At 43.2% G+C, this 16,649-nt stretch overlaps 1 protein-coding gene across 3 annotated transcripts in view; it reads left to right on the top strand.

The window, feature by feature from the left end:
- Positions 1 to 16,649, top strand: part of HSD17B4 (hydroxysteroid 17-beta dehydrogenase 4) — a 128,467-nt gene that overhangs the window by 77,271 nt on the left and 34,547 nt on the right. For all 3 annotated transcript variants that reach the window (XM_038401855.2, XM_043514936.1, XM_043514937.1), the window contains 2 exons: positions 3,361 to 3,430; positions 15,202 to 15,308. In XM_038401855.2, coding sequence (XP_038257783.2) covers positions 3,361 to 3,430; positions 15,202 to 15,308 — 177 coding nt within the window. The remainder of the gene's footprint in view (positions 1 to 3,360; positions 3,431 to 15,201; positions 15,309 to 16,649) is intronic.

Raw genomic sequence — 16,649 nt, forward strand, 5'->3', positions numbered from 1 at the left:
GCTTAGTGTAGTAGTTAAGACTTGACAGTTGTTTGTTTGTACCTTTGACTATTAGGCTTTGTCTATACTACACAGTTTTGTAGACAAAATAGTGGAGGTGTTCACACTGAAATGCTCCTCCCATCGATGTAACTCCCCTGCTATGCCGACATAATAAATCCACTTTGACGAGAGGCATAAGGCTTATGTTGATGTAGTTAGGGCCACATGGTGTCTATGTAGACACTGCGTTCCTTACATCGGCTGTTGGCTATCATTGCTGCCGGGTCTTCATCCAAGCCGGGCTGCCACCCAGACTCCCAGCTTGGGCTGCCACCTGGGCTCCCCATCCCCACTGGGGACCCTACTGCCTCTTGGGGTCCTGGCTTCCTGCCGGGAGCATGGCAGCTGACTGGACTCCGGGTGTGGGTCTCAGATGGGAGCACGGAGGCACAAAGCCACAGTGGGGCTGAAGCCTGGACCCATGAACCCGGTTGCCCCCATGGGGCTAAAGCTGGGAGCTGCAGGGCTGAATCCTGGAGCCCCAAGCCCTGGTTCCCCTACAAGACTAAAGCAGAGAGCCGCCATGCAGGAGCCAGGGGCTGAAGCCCTCAGTCCAGGTGCCCCACGTGGTCTGAAGCCCTGCTCCCCAGCGGGGCTGTAGCCCAAGCCCATACCCCAGCTTCATCCCCAAGAGGTGGGGCTCAGGCTTCTGAGTCAGCACCTGGGGTGGGGGCCACTCAACCTGTAGGTCAGCCTAAATGCCTTCTGGCCCAGCGTTGGCTCTGCCACCAGAGACCTTGCATATGAGGGCTCTCTCCTTGGTTTCTGAGTCTGATGCCACCCTTGCAGGTTATGTAGCTCCATTTGCTGGGTGTGTCAAGGCTGATTCCACACTCTGGCACTTTGAGTGCAGAAGGTGGTGGCCCGCAAGGATTCTAAAAATTAATACTGGCCGCTCCAGGCTTGTATTAAACTCCCAAGGTTACAGCTTCTCTCTGACCTTGGATGGTAGATGCTGCTACCACCCAAGTGCAGAACCCCTTTGAGAACCCAGGACAGCAAACTTGGGAATTCCTTCCTGTGGGGTACCCTGAAGCCCTTTCACCCCCGCTCCAGGGAAGAGCTAAGGGGGGGGGAGAAATCAGTTTTTGCCACCAGCTAATTAAACAACATGTGCACAAACCTCTTAAGACACAAAAATCCAATTCTGTTCATAAAAAAGGTAATTTTTTTTAATTAAAAAAAAGAGAGAAAGAAAATACATCTGGGAACTTGGGCATTTGCTAGATTTTAAAAAAATATCTACAAGAATTAAGCATCAAGAACAGCTTTCTTGAGGTCCAGCTTAAAGGTTACAAGGAAAACAAAAAACACCTAGGGTTAGCACACAGGAATCCACAAGCCATAAAGAAATAAGAGATAAACCTAATCGCATCTTCCTAGACATTTCCTGATCTACTTACATATCTGGGGTTTCAAATGAGTAGTTTCTAGGTATGATACTGATGGGTTTTCATACCTGGCCCAAGCTTCTTACAACATAACTGCTGCCCTGTCCCCTTCTCCCCGGGAGAACAACCACAGACAAACACAGGGGAAGTTTTTTCCCAATTTTAAAAAGTTCTAGCCTTCCCATTGGCTTTTTTGGTCAGGTGCCCACTCACTTCCTTTTACCTATGCATAGCAGTGAGACTTTTAACCCCTTACAGGTAAAGGAAGTAGAGAACGGTTACTAAGAGGGATTTTATAGCTAACTGGCTGGCTGGGTTTCCATAAAAGGGGGCTATCCTCCCCCCTTTATTTATCACAGGATGTAAAGGCGCTGTTTCAGCGGGAGTTGGACAAGTTACACGGCACAGGGAAAACTGTTTGTAATCATAAACACTATATATCAGATATGGATACATTTTGAATTCGACTATCAGCTTCAAATTGAATTCGACCATCAGCTTGATTTCGTTGGGGATTGAGCAGGGGGTTGGACTAGATGACCTCCTGAGGTCCCTTCCAATCCTGATATTCTGTGAAAATAACAAAACCCATGGAGCAATGATACCAAATTTCCTTCAACAAGTTAAACCACCGTAAGGGGTGAAGAAGACCAAGGAGGTGATGAGAGTAAGAAACATAAAGAAACATTAAACATATTAACCTTGCAAAATTTAGGAAATATGAAGACAACTATTTGAACTTCAGTTTTATTTGTTCTGGAAGTGGAGATGTACCTCAACCACAGTGTGTAATTTGTGCACAAGTAGTGACCAATGAATGTTTGAAACCCTCCCAATTATAGAGACACTTAATTACAAAGCATGACATGCATAAGGATAAGCATCGTTCATTTTTTGAGCGAAAGGCCAAGGAACTGCTTGATTCTAAAGGAGTAATGAAATTCACAACTACTGTGGAATAAAAGCTTTTAAGGTCATCCTACATAGTGGCGCATAAAATTGTTCAAACAAAAAAATCACATACGATTGCTGGGACTTCGATAATGCCATGTGTTATTGAAATAATGAAGTGTTTGGGTAGAAGGCGGCCAAGGTACTGACAAAAATACCAAATGACTGTCAAATGATGGATCACTATGTCAGAAGACATAGTTTCACAATGTATTGATCAGCTGAGTGTCAATGAATTTGCTATTCAATTAGCGGAGTCCACAGGCATTTCATAAATGTCCCATTTACTTGCCTATGTTTGGTATGTGTGGAATGTGGAATAAGGAAATAAAGGAAGGCTTTTTGTTTTGCAAGTTAGCAGATTAGCTGGACTAATTGCATCAAGGTCTGCACTGATGGAGCTTCAGCAATGACTGGAAAGCATTCTGGTGTTTATGCTATTTGGGCACACTGTTTGTTTTTACACTGAGAGCCGCTTGCTGTAAAATATATTGAACCAGGTCTTCACAGTGTTCTGAACACAGCGGTAACACTCATTCATTTTATTAGATCCAGAGCAACAAACTCCAGGTGTTTTGCTGCACTTTGTAAGGAAGTGGATACAGAGCACCATTCCTTCCTCATGAATACAGAGGTGAAATGGCTATCTCGAGGCAGAATGCTTCCCCATATATTTAATCTCAAGGAAGAGTTATTTACTTTCTTAGCCGATACTATTCAGTGACGTACCAAGTCCAGATGCAGTTCTTGGCACTCTTCCCTGCATCTTCGGCAGTTTTTTCTGTACAGTGGCAGGTATTGAAAATAGCATAAAACATGTAATTTATATTTTTCCTTGTTATAGATTTCAGTATCAGAACACCAGCTAAACAGATTGTGATGAATTCCTCCCACAATCACAGGTTGCATGTGGCTTGTGGCTACATTTTTTACCAACCCAGACTAATTTTCCAATTTTGGTTTTCTGTTTCCACAGGCTGCCTTGTATAGGCTCAGTGGGGATTGGAATCCTTTACACGTTGATCCTGGTTTTGCTGCTCTGGGAGGTGAGCTTTGAGGAACACTATTCTTTTTTTCTTTTTTTTTTTTTTTTAAATAGTGCTAGGGTTGGGAATGATTTAGTATTAGGTGAAAATAATATTTTTAAGTTTGTCATTTAGTCAACACATTTGAGGGATTTTGTTAAAAAAAACAAAACAAAACACACCCACAACCTTTTTAATAAAAAGAAAAGGAGTACTTGTGGCACCTTAGAGACTAACAAATTTATTAGAGCGAAAGCTTATGCTCTAATAAATTTGTTAGTCTCTAAGGTGCCACAAGTACTCCTTTTCTTTTTGCGAATACAGACTAACATGGCTGCTACTCTGAAACCTTTTTAATGTCTCCTCTTAAAGCTTAACATTATTTTGACTAACAAAGGGAACATTTAATGTGTAGCACCTCATTTTTTTTTTTTTAAGCATTGCTGCTTTTGGTTACAGTTTATGTAAAATCTTTTTTTTTTTTTTCCCCCTGAAGGAAAGCTGGTCTTCCATCTTTCTGCTGGAATTCCCTTGCATCCCATTCTGCCACTCTCCCAAGTTTCCTCTTAATTTAAAGTCTGTAATCTGCAGTTTACCGTCCTAGTTCAAAAAGTTGATGTGATACCCTTTTGAAGTCACGTCTACAAAACTGTTCAGAGAACTGCCATTATCCCATAGAGCTGGTCAGCTTGAGAATTTGGCATGCCAAACTAAGTAATACCAGGAGTTATTTGTTGATGATATTGCCTGGGATGCAATGTAATCTAATTACCTAAGAAGTGAGTTTTTACAAACACCTTACTGGTAGCACAGCAGTGCCTTTGCTCAAAGAGATAAGAGTTTGAGTCAGGGGGTGGCTTATTCACACCCCTGAGCGACATAAATTATACTGACCTAAGTGGTAGTGTGTACAAGGCCCCCTCCCTTCCTGTCTCTCTCTAAAATAATATTTGCATGGATATTGAGACATATTAGCACAAGAGTCCTGTAATCCCTCCCAGTGTTAATACACCACATTCCCAGCCTCTCCTCATTCTCCTCAATTCAGATCCCTCCTAAAGACTTGCTGCTTTCAAAAACACTAGTGCATGTTAGTATTCTCTCCACCTCAACAACGAAAAAAGGAGACACTTAAGTTAACTCTGAGTCTCCCTGTGCATCTTGCTATAGCCATGTCTCACTTTTAGACAATAAGTGTCTCAGGGGGCAAGGACTTTTATTATTGTGTTTTGTACAGCACTGCACTGATTGTTGGTAGTTTACCTTTATTACTTTATTATTTGTTTATTAAATTTCACTACAGTCCATGAAAAGATTGTACTGATCCACTTAATTGTGGGGTTTGTGTTGCTCAGCAGCTGATGATAATGCAGGTTGGATATTTAAATAGAATCCTACAGTTCCACTCAGAGTGGCCTTGGGGAGAGACTGTTTTCTCTGTGAGTAATAGCCTATGTTAACATGTTGAGGGCCCAATATTAAGAAAACATTCTTACAAAAGAATCATAGAATCATAGAATATCAGGGTTGGAAGGGACCCCAGAAGGTCATCTAGTCCAACCCCCTGCTCAAAGCAGGACCAAGTCCCAGTTAAATCATCCCAGCCAGGGCTTTGTCGAGCCTGACCTTAAAAACCTCTAAGGAAGGAGATTCTACCACCTCCCTAGGTAACGCATTCCAGTGTTTCACCACCCTCTTAGTGAAAAAGTTTTTCCTAATATCCAATCTAAACCTCCCCCATTGCAACTTGAGACCATTACTCCTCGTTCTGTCATCTGCTACCATTGAGAACAGTCTAGAGCCATCCTCTTTGAAACCCCCTTTCAGGTAGTTGAAAGCAGCTATCAAATCCCCCCTCATTCTTCTCTTCTGCAGACTAAACAATCCCAGCTCCCTCAGCCTCTCCTCATAAGTCATGTGCTCTAGACCCCTAATCATTTTGTTGCCCTTCGTTGTACTCTTTCCAATTTATCCACATCCTTCCTGTAGTGTGGGGCCCAAAACTGGACACAGTACTCCAGATGAGGCCTCACCAGTGTCGAATAGAGGGGAACGATCACGTCCCTCGATCTGCTCGCTATGCCCCTACTTATACATCCCAAAATGCCATTGGCCTTCTTGGCAACAAGGGCACACTGCTGACTCATATCCAGCTTCTCGTCCACTGTCACCCCTAGGTCCTTTTCCGCAGAACTGCTGCCGAGCCATTCGGTCCCTAGTCTGTAGCGGTGCATTGGATTCTTCCATCCTAAGTGCAGGACCCTGCACTTATCCTTATTGAACCTCATTAGATTTCTTTTGGCCCAATCCTCCAATTTGTCTAGGTCCTTCTGTATCCTATCCCTCCCCTCCAGCGTATCTACCACTCCTCCCAGTTTAGTATCATCCGCAAATTTGCTGAGAGTGCAATCCACACCATCCTCCAGATCATTTATGAAGATATTGAACAAAACGGGCCCCAGGACCGACCCCTGGGGCACTCCACTTGACACCGGCTGCCAACTAGACATGGAGCCATTGATCACTACCCGTTGAGCCCGACAATCTAGCCAGCTTTCTACCCACCTTATAGTGCATTCATCCGGCCCATACTTCCTTAACTTGCTGACAAGAATGCTGTGGGAGACCGTGTCAAAAGCTTTGCTAAAGTCAAGAAACAATACATCCACTGCTTTCCCTTCATCCACAGAACCAGTAATCTCATCATAAAAGGCGATTAGATTAGTCAGGCATGACCTTCCCTTGGTGAATCCATGCTGACTGTTCCTGATCACTTTCCTCTCCTCTAAGTGCTTCAGGATTGATTCTTTGAGGACCTGCTCCATGATTTTTCCAGGGACTGAGGTGAGGCTGACCGGCCTGTAGTTCCCAGGATCCTCCTTCTTCCCTTTTTTAAAGATGGGCACTACATTAGCCTTTTTCCAGTCATCCGGGACTTCCCCCGTTCGCCACGAGTTTTCAAAGATAATGGCCAAGGGCTCTGCAATCACAGCCGCCAATTCCTTCAGCACTCTCGGATGCAATTCGTCCGGCCCCATGGACTTGTGCACGTCCAGCTTTTCTAAATAGTCCCTAACCACCTCTATCTCTACAGAGGGCTGGCCATCTCTTCCCCATTTTGTGTTGCCCAACACAGCAGTCTGGGAGCTGACCTTGTTAGTGAAAACAGAGGCAAAAAAAGCATTGAGTACATTAGCTTTTTCCACATCCTCTGTCACTAGCTTGCCTCCCTCATTCAGTAAGGGGCCCACACTTTCCTTGGCTTTCTTCTTGTTGCCAACATACCTGAAGAAACCCTTCTTGTTACTCTTGACATCTCTTGCTATTCCACTCCTTTGCTGCCACAAACTCAGAGTTGCACATAGTGCAAGTAGTCTTTTGAAAAGCCAAATTAACATGGAAGCTGAGAAAATCTGTTCATTTGACAGAACCTAAAGAACAGCCACATTGCATTTGAGACAAGGACTAGGTCAGTTCCTTACACATGTGTGTAAATTAAATAGAAATGTATGGAACAAATACCTGAACAGAATTTCAACAAGCATTCTCTTAAATTTTACAGTGAATTTGCTTTGGACAAGCTCACATCCTTTTTGTTTTAGCTTTCCATGAGCACTTTAAATGATCAAGTTTTTCTTTCACAAATGCATACAGAAGGCAAATGTTAAGCTTATGTGCTTAGGCATTTGAGGATAATGAATTTGAAACTCACAAATATTGTCACAATATTTGTCACAATAAGAGGTATTTTTATATAATATGTATGCACTTGTGTGGTGCCCGTAACGGTACCATCTGGGCAACTCCCAAGTATTCAAAAATTGAAATAATACTGATCTCTCATGCTTCCTCACTTATATTCTAGTCTGTAGGAGAAATAGCTTGATTGGTTTGTAGGTTATTGAGTGCTTGTTAGGATTGGTGTGTTTGTGAAGAAAGCAATGAAGGGAAGCAAAACTGAAGAAATGAAAGTGGTTTCTCTTGTATAAATGAGTTCCACAGTTTAAGTTCAGCTCTTGTGAAAGTTCTGTATCCTGCACCTATGAGCTGCCTCATATTGAATGACTGATTCACTGTTCCAGTACAACATTGCTGGCATGGGAGGTTATGATTATGTATTGCAGGGCCAAGACCTCAAATTGGACACTTGAGTGGGGAGTCAGTTTAGAGAGAGAAGCATCAAGGTTCACACTAACCTGTATCACTAAGCAAACAGGCTTCTGCCTTTTGTACCAGCTGGAGTGTTTTCAGGATATGGAACTTCATTCCTCCCTCTGTTTGCCACACTGGCTCCCACTCCCAGTCTCCTTGCAAGTATGAGTTGTGATGATCAAGCCTAAAGGTCAAAATCAGTGTCTAATAGGATAGGTTTCAGAGTAGCCGCCATGTTAGTCTGTATCTGCAAAAAGAACAGGAGTACTTGTGGCACCTTAGAGACTAACAAATTTATTTGAGCATAAGCTTTCGTGGGCTACAGCCCACTTCATCGGATGCATAAAATGGAACATATAGTAAGAAGATTATATATACACACACACACACACAGAACATGAAAAGGTGGAAGAGTGAGTGTGTGTGTGTACACACACAACATGAAAAAGTGGAAGTAGCCATACCAACTGTAAGAGGCTAATTAATTAAGATAAGCTATTATCAGCAGGAGACAAACTTTTGTAGTGATAATCAAGATGGCCCATTTAGACAGTTGACAAGAAGGTGTGAGGATACTTAACATGGGGAAATAGATTCAATAGATATGTGTAATGACCCAGCCACTCCCAGTCTCTATTCAAACCCAAGTTAATGGTATCTAGTTTGCATATTAATTCAAGCTCAGCAGTTTCTCATTGGAGTCTGTTTTTGAAGCTTTTCTGTTGCAAAATTGCCACCTTTAAGTCTGTTACTGAATGATCAGAGAGGTTGAAGTGTTCTCCTTCTGGTTTTTGAATGTTATGATTACTGATGTTAGATTTGTGTCCATGTATTCTTTTGTGTAGAGACTGTCCAGTTTGGCCAATGTACATGGCAGAGGGGCACTGCTGCCACATGATGGCACATATCACATTGGTAGATGTGCAGGTGAACGAACCCCTGATGGTGTGGCTAATGTGATTAGGTCCTATGATGGTGTCACTTGAATAAATACGTGGATAGAGTTGGCATCAGGCTTTGTTGCAAGGATAGGTTCCTGGGTTAGTGTTTTTGTTGTGTGGTGTGTGGTTGCTGGAGAGTATTTGCTTCAGGTTGGGGGGCTGTCTGTAAATGAGGACTGGTCTGTCTCCCAAGATCTGTGAGAGTGAGGGACCATTTTTCAGGATAGGTTGTAAATTTTTGATGATGCGCTGGAGAGGTTTTAGTTGGGGGCTGAAGGTGGTAGCTAATGGTGTTCTGTTATTTTCTTTGTCGGGCCTGTCCTGCAATAGGTGACTTCTGGGTACTCTTCTGGCTCTGTCAGTCTGTTTTTACACTTCAGCATGTGGGCATTGTAGTTTTAAGAATGCTTGATAGAGGTCTTGTAGGTGTTTATCTCTGTCTGAGGAATTGGAGAAAATTCAGTTGTATCCTAGAGCTTGGCTTTGTCTACATTGTCTTCCACCTGTAGACAATGGATCATGTGGTGTGTCCTGGATGGAAGCTGGAGGCATGTAGGTAAGTATAGTGGTTAGTAGGTTTTCAATATAGGGTGGTGTTTATGTGACCATTGCTTATTAGCACAGTAGTGTCCAGGAAATGGACTGCTTATGTGGATTAGTCAAGGCTGAGATTGATGGTGGGATGGAAATTGTTGAAATCATGGTGGAATTCCTCAAGGGCTTCTTTTCCATGGTTCCAGATGATGATGTCATCAATGTAGCACAAGTGGAGTAGGGGCGTTAGGGGACGAGAGCTTAGGAAGCATTGTTCTAAGTCAGCCTAAAAATGTTGTCATACTGTGGGGCCATGTGGGTATCCATAGAAGTGCCGCTGATTTGAAGGTATATATTGTCCCAAAATGTGAAATAGTTGTGGGTGAAGACAAAATCACAAAGGTCAGCCACCAGGTTTGCTGTGACAGTATCGAGGATACTGTTCCTGTTAGCTTGTCATCCATCTTTGTGTGGAATGTTGGTTTAGAGGGCTTTTACATCCATAGTGGCCAGGATGGGATAGGCTGCTTCTGGGATAGGATAGGCTGCTTCTTCTGACCATGTAGATGAAACTGGTGTCTCTTTGTTACATGGCTATTTGTGTAGCTATTAGCACTGAGAAATCCAAAAGAGACCCCAAGGCTTCAAACTGACAACAGTCTGGGGGCTGATGCCCTCAATGTTTTGAAGGAGGCAGGTTCTTTGAAGTGCGTCTCTCATCCTACCAGTATCACCTTTGTCTTTCTTGGATTCAGCTTTAACCAGTTGCATTTCATTCAGGCCAATTTTTGGTAGGCAGTAAGAGAGCTAGAAGATAATGCTATTTATGTTTGGTGTAAAGGACGCACATACACAGACTTGATTGTTCTCTTCGTACTGGTATTGTACCCATTTCTGCTGTGATGCCAACATATGTGCCAATGTACAGTAACTAAGCTGAGGGGTGGGTATGTGTATGGTGTATATTACAGACAGACAGACACACACACAAAATTACATTAAAAGAACATTATTAAGGTTGCAAAGTCAAGCAATAAAGTCAAGTTAGGAAATGCCAGAATAAAGGTTACCTGGGCTTCTTGTCCCAATTCCATTCTCCTTGCCTATTCCCAGTGTCCATTCTTCAGGCTTCTCATCTCATTCCCAGTCTTCTTGCCCTGCCAGTCCTAGTCTCCATCCCAGACTCCTCATCTGATCTTTCTCTCCTCCCTCCTCCCTCCAGGCCACTGGCTTACAGTCCTAGTCTTCTTTCCCAGGCTTCTCGTCCAATCTCAGTTTCCCCCCGCTCTTTCCTTGTCTCTCTGTCTCAGTGTCTTTGCCCAGCCAGTCCCATTTCCTCAGTTGAACCCCAGCTCCTTGTCAAATATGTCTCCATTTCTCTGCCCCGCAGTTCCTAGTCCTGGGTCCTTGTCCAACCAGTCCCAGTCTGCCCCCTCTCTCTAGCTCCTTGTCTGATGTCAGTGTTCCTCCTCCCTCCCCTGCCATTTCTCACTGGTTCCCTGTCCCAGTGTCCTTGCCCAAGCAGTCCCATCTCCTAGCTACCAGTCTTCCTTGCCTAGCCAGTCCCAGGCTCCTTGCCTAGCCATTCCCAATCAGTTTTTCTCTCTCTTCTCCCATAAAACCTCCAGTCTAGTCTTACCAGACTCCGTGTTCCAATTCACTTTTTTCTTTCTTCCCATGTCCAGCTTTTGTCCCCTCTTCATATGAATCAGATGGCTTCCTCCTCTACACTCCCTGGATGCCAGGAATACACTGAGAGTGCAGAAGAGACAAAGTCCCTGCTCTTAAGTCCTGTACCTGGTGCATGCCTCTCCCCCACAACCTGGAGCAGCCATTACAGGGGAAGTGCAGCTTTGCCCCTGAGTTCCTGACCTAGAAAGGAGCATGCTCAGTTGTGGTCTTCATGCATGCATGCACAGTCCTGTTGCTGTGAGTGTCTCGAGCGTGCTCGGTGGGGATATATTCTTCAGAGATTTTAGCTGTTAAACTCTAGCTAGTCAGTACCAAGTATGCATGAACTGCCATTTTTTCAGACTTATTACTTGGCCACATTTGGGTGGATTTTCAGAGGAATGGCAAAATTCACATTGCTGACAGACTACAATCCTCTGCCAATTTTCAGATCCTTATTCCAGCGCCTAGTAGAGTGACCAAGTTCTGATACCCGGTCAAAAAGGGACCCTAGTGGCTCCGGTCAGCACTGCTTACCGGACCGTTAAAGGTCTGGACAGCAGTGCTGCGGCGCTACGGCAGGCTAGTCCCTACCTGTCTTGGGGCACCGCGCTGCGCCCTGGAAGTGGCCAGCAGGTCCGGCTCCTAGGCCAATGGGAGTTGGGGGGAGCGGTGCCTATGGGCAAGAACAGTGTGCACAGAGTCTCCTGCCCCCAGCCCCACCTACTTGCATTGGACCTGCTGCCCGCTTCTGGCACATGTGCAACGCCGTGTCAGGACAGGCAGGCTTAGCTGCCCCCCCGCTGCGCTGCTGCCTGGGAGCTGCGTGAGGTAATCCCGTGCACCAAGCTTGAGCCCTAGCCCTCAGCCCCCCCAAACCTGGAGCCCCTTCTGCACCCCAAAACCCTCATCGCTGAGCCCAGCCCAGAGCCTTCTCACACACCCCGCACCCAACCCTGAGCCCCAGCCCAAAGCCCTCTCCCAAACCCTGAAAACCACATTCCCGGCCCTGTTTCCTGGGTTTTTTTCAGCCCAAAGCTCTTGGTAACTTTTACTTTGTGCGAGGTGGCATCAGGAAATAAATCAAGGGAGACACGGCCATCCAACCAATAGACAGCTGGCACAAACAGGACAACACAAGAGTGCTTTCACTTAAAGCTAAACTTTACTTTAGTCTCAAGCACTTATACACCTCCACAACAGGTTAGTAAAACACCTCCAACGCTCGATAATTACCGAAGCTGAATGTGGCCTTCGAGTGGCACCGTGACAGGCTTCCACTGACCAAGTTTCCGTTGGAGACCGCAATATGCATCCAGAGGGAGTGTCCCTGAAGAGCCCCTTCTGAGAAGTCCGGTTACCTGAAACTTTTCCCCCTTATTTATACACGAATAACAATGACATATCCCTTAAAGAAAACTTGCTAAGCAAGCAGTTTTTAAAGATCAAGCAAGAGATTTTCTTATGGTCATCAATTTACCAATTACGTTTTTTTCCTGTGTGTCCATGTCCTGGAGCCCTGACAAACATTCCTGGTGGCACATATAGACAGCCTTCCTGTTTTTCTAAAATAATAGATCAGCAATTTCCTTTCTTAGCAGAAAGGACTCGAGGTCACGTTGCCCTGTCTGTGGCACCCAAAACCCCCTCCTCTCCTGCCTTGGTTATGCTGAGGCTGCTGCATGACCAATTTACAACCTGCTGACTTAGCTACTTTTAGCAATAAGACAGAGTGGCCTGCTAACTTGACTACTATTAGCAATAAACAATAGTGGTTTTAGGCACTTTACTGGTTTGCTAAAATCTCGCCTTACAGCCCCACCCCAGAGCCCTCACCTCCTCCTGCAGTCCCCCATGCACTCTGAATCCCTTGGCTCCAGCCTGGAGCCTCTGCCTGCACCGCAAACCCTGCATCCCCGGCCCCACCACAGAGACTGAACCCCCAGTCCAGAGCCCTCACCCCTTCCCACACCCCAACTCCCTGTCTTAACCTGCAGCCCTCTCCCACATGATGAATCCATCAGCCCCACTCCCCCAGCCTGGAGCCCCCTCCTACATTTCAAACCCCTCATCCCCCATCCCAGAGCCCATACCCCTTTCCGCATCCCAAACCCCTGCTTCAGCCCAGTGAAAGTGAGTGAGGGTGGGGTAGAGCAAGCCACCGAGGGAGGGGGAATGTAGTGAGTGGGGAGGCGTGGCCTCAGGGATGAGGCGAGGGTGTTCGGTTTTGTGTGATTAGAAAGTTGACAACCCTAGCATGTAGGGCCGCTAGTTTCTGTTCCAAAAAAGGTTATCAGTGTTTTTTAAATGTAGATAAAAGATCATATTTTTCCCTAATCTTGTTCTTAAAATGGCTGAACTGTTTTGGCAGAAATTTCCCTAAAAAATTCATTTTGAGGCAGACGTCCAGCATAGAGAATTTCAGCCCAAACTATTAAAGTTGGTAAAGTTGTAAGCACCTGAAAACAGCCTCTTATAATGGGAAGTGCTAGGCAACCTCAATAGGGAGCGTAACTAGCCCCACCTATAATCTCCATTCATATTTAAATATATGTATATAATCATAGAAGCTGTATATTCATTACGAAAAATATTCTATATTTGAATGTCTCCTTGCTTTCATAGATTGTAGCTCTTCAGGACAGGAATCGTGTCTACTTCTGTGTCTTGCGTAGCATCTACCATAATAGGCCGCAGTTCTGATTGGAACTTGTGTTACTGTAATATAAATAATAAATTATAACAAAGGCTATTTCAATGGGATGCTCTCCAACTCTCTATTTCTATGTCTCATTTAATGTGAACTAATATTAATAAATATTAACAACAAGTGGAAGGAATGAAAGCCAAAATAGGGAAATATATATAAATTTTATTTAATCTGTTGAGTTAAAGTTGTATTCAAATTGCCAGGGCCCCATGACATTCATCCTGGGGTACATAGGGAATTAGCTGATGCAATCTTGGAATTGTTAGCAATTCAAGAACTCATGGAGGATGAGTAAGGTCCCAGAGGACTGGAAAAGGGCAAATCTAATATATATCTATGAAAAGGGAACAAAGAGGAGCCAGGAAATTATAGAGCAGTCAGCCTAACTTCAATACCTGGAAAAATACTGGAACAAATTATTAAACTATAAATTGGTAAGCACCTAGGGATAACATGATTATAAGGAAAAGCCAGCATGGATTTGTCAAGAACAAATCATGGCAAACCAACTTAATTTACTACTTTGACAGAGTTTCTTGCCTAGTGGAGAATGGGGAAGCAGTAGATGTGATAAATCTTGATTTTTAGTAAGGCTTTTGACACAGTACTACAGGATATTCTCATAAGCAAACTAGGGAAATGTAGTCTAGATGAAATTACTATAAGGTGGGTGCACAAATGCTAGAGAGATCTTACTCAAAGAATAGTTATCAATGGTTCACATTGAACTCGGAGGGTATATCAATCGGTGTTCCACAGGACTCAGTCCTGGGTCCGGTACTATTCAATATTTTTGTTAATGACTTGGATAATGGAGTGCACAGTTTGCTTATAAAACCTGTGGATGACCTGAAGCTGGGAGGAATCACAAGCACTTTGGACGACAGGATTAGAATTCAAAACAGCCTTGACAAATTGAAGAATCTGAAATTAACATGTTGAAATTGAGTAAGACAAATGCAAAGTATTTCCTTTAGGAAGGACCAATCAAATGCGCTACTGCAAAATGGGGAATAAGTGGCTAGGTAGTAGTACTGCTGAAAAGCATCTGAGGGTTATAGTGGATTACAGATTGAATACGAGTCAAAAATGTGATGCAGTTGCGAAAAAGGCTAATACCGTTCTGGGGTGCATTAACAGGAGCATTGAATGTAAGACCAGGGAAGTAATTGTCGTGCTCTTCATGGCACTGTTGAAGCCTCAGCTGGAGTACTCTGTCCAGTTCTGGATGCCACACTTTAGGAAAGATGTGAACAAATTAGAGAGAGTCCAGAGGAGAGCAACAAAAATGGTGACAGGTTTAGAAAACCTGACCTATGAGGAAAGGTTTTAAAAACTGGGTATGTTTTTTCTTGAGAAAAGAAGACTGATAACCAGTCTTCCAATATGTTAAGGGCTGTGATAAAGAGGACTGTGATCAATTGTTCTCCATGTCCACTGAAGTATGACAAGAATTATTGGTTTTAATATGCAGCCAGGGAGATTTAGGTTAGATATTAGGAAAACCTTTCTAGCTATAAGGGAAAAGGCTTCCAAGTGAGGTTGTGGAATCCTCATCATTGGAGTTTTTTAAAAACAGGTTGGACAGACACTTGTCAGGGCTGGTCTAGGTTTACTTGGGCCTCCCTCACCATAGAGGACTGGACTTGATGACACTTGGAAGCCCCTTCCAGCCCTACATTTCTATAATTTGAGTATAAAGATGCATATAAAAATATAGACCCTTAAAAAAGGAGAGTAAAACGTACATTAAAACAAAAAATTGTTCTTTTTTTTTTTAACAGGATTTCAGAAACCCATACTGCATGGACTGTGTTCATTTGGTTTTGCTGCCAGGCATGTTTTGAAGCACTTTGCAAATAATGATGTGACCAGATTCAAGGCAATTAAGGTCTGTTCTTGGCAGTTAATTTCTCTTCCTTGATTATTCAGCTATTAAGGAGTAGTTCCTGTTCATTACATTTCCTAAGGTGGAAACAGACTTTAGATTTGTCCGTGCAAACTTATATTAAATCAGTCTTTCACAATGACAGAGTACTCATTTTGCTTTTACTTAATACTCTATATATTTTCATGGTTGTAGCTAGTATGTTTCTATAAATATTGCTAGTAGGACTGTCGATTAATCGCAGTTAACTCACGCAATTAACTCAAAAAATTAATTGTGATTAAACAAATTAATCGCAGTTTAATCGCACTGTTAAACAATAGAATACCAATTGAAATTTATTAAATATTTTGGATGTTTTTCTATCTTTTCAAATATATTGATTTCAATTACAACACAGAATACAAGTGCTCACTTTATATTATTTTTATTACAAATATTTGCACTGTAAAAATGACAAACAAAAGAAATAGTATTTTTCAATTCACCTCATACAAGTACCATAGTACAATCTCTTTATTGTGAAAGTGCAACTTACAAATGTAGATTTGTTTTGTTACATCACTGCACTTAAAAAAACAAAACAATGTAAAACTTTAGAACCTACAAGTCTACTCAGTCCTACGTCTTGTTCAGCCAATCGCTAAGAGAAACTAGTTTGTTTACATTTACGCGAGATAATGCTGCCCACTTCGTATTTACAATGTCACCTGAAAGTGAGAACAGAAAGAAGAGAACATGGCACTTTTGTAGCCAGCATTGCAAGGTATTTACGTTCCAGATATGCTAAGTATTAGTATGTCCCTTCATGCTTTGGCCACCATTCCAGAGTACGTGCTTCCATGCTGAAGACGCTTGTTAAAAAAATAATGCGTTAATTAAACTTGTGACTGAACTCCTTGGGGGAGAATTGTATGTCTCCTGCTCTGTTTTTTACCCGTTTTCTGCCATATATTTCGTATTATTGTAGTCTTGGATGATGACCCAGCATGTTGTTCGTTTTAAGAACACTTTCACTGAAGATTTGACAAAACTCAAAGAAGGTACCAATTTGAGGTTTCTAAAGATAGCTACAGCACTCAACCCAAGGTTTCAGAATCTGAAGTGCCTTCTAAAATCTGAGAGAGACTGGGTGTAAAGCATGCTTTCCAAAGTCTTAAAAAAGCAACACTCCAATGTGGAAACTACAGAACTAGAACCACCAAAAAAAAAAATCAACCTTCTGCTGGTGGCATCTGACTCGGACGATGAAAATGAACATGTGTTGGTCTGCACTGCTTTGGATCATTATCAAACAGAACCCATCATCAGCATGATGCATGTCCTCTGGAATGATGGTTGAAG

The sequence above is a fragment of the Dermochelys coriacea genome, chromosome 5, assembly GCF_009764565.3.
Source record: "Dermochelys coriacea isolate rDerCor1 chromosome 5, rDerCor1.pri.v4, whole genome shotgun sequence".
NCBI classification, from domain to species: Eukaryota; Metazoa; Chordata; order Testudines; family Dermochelyidae; genus Dermochelys; species Dermochelys coriacea.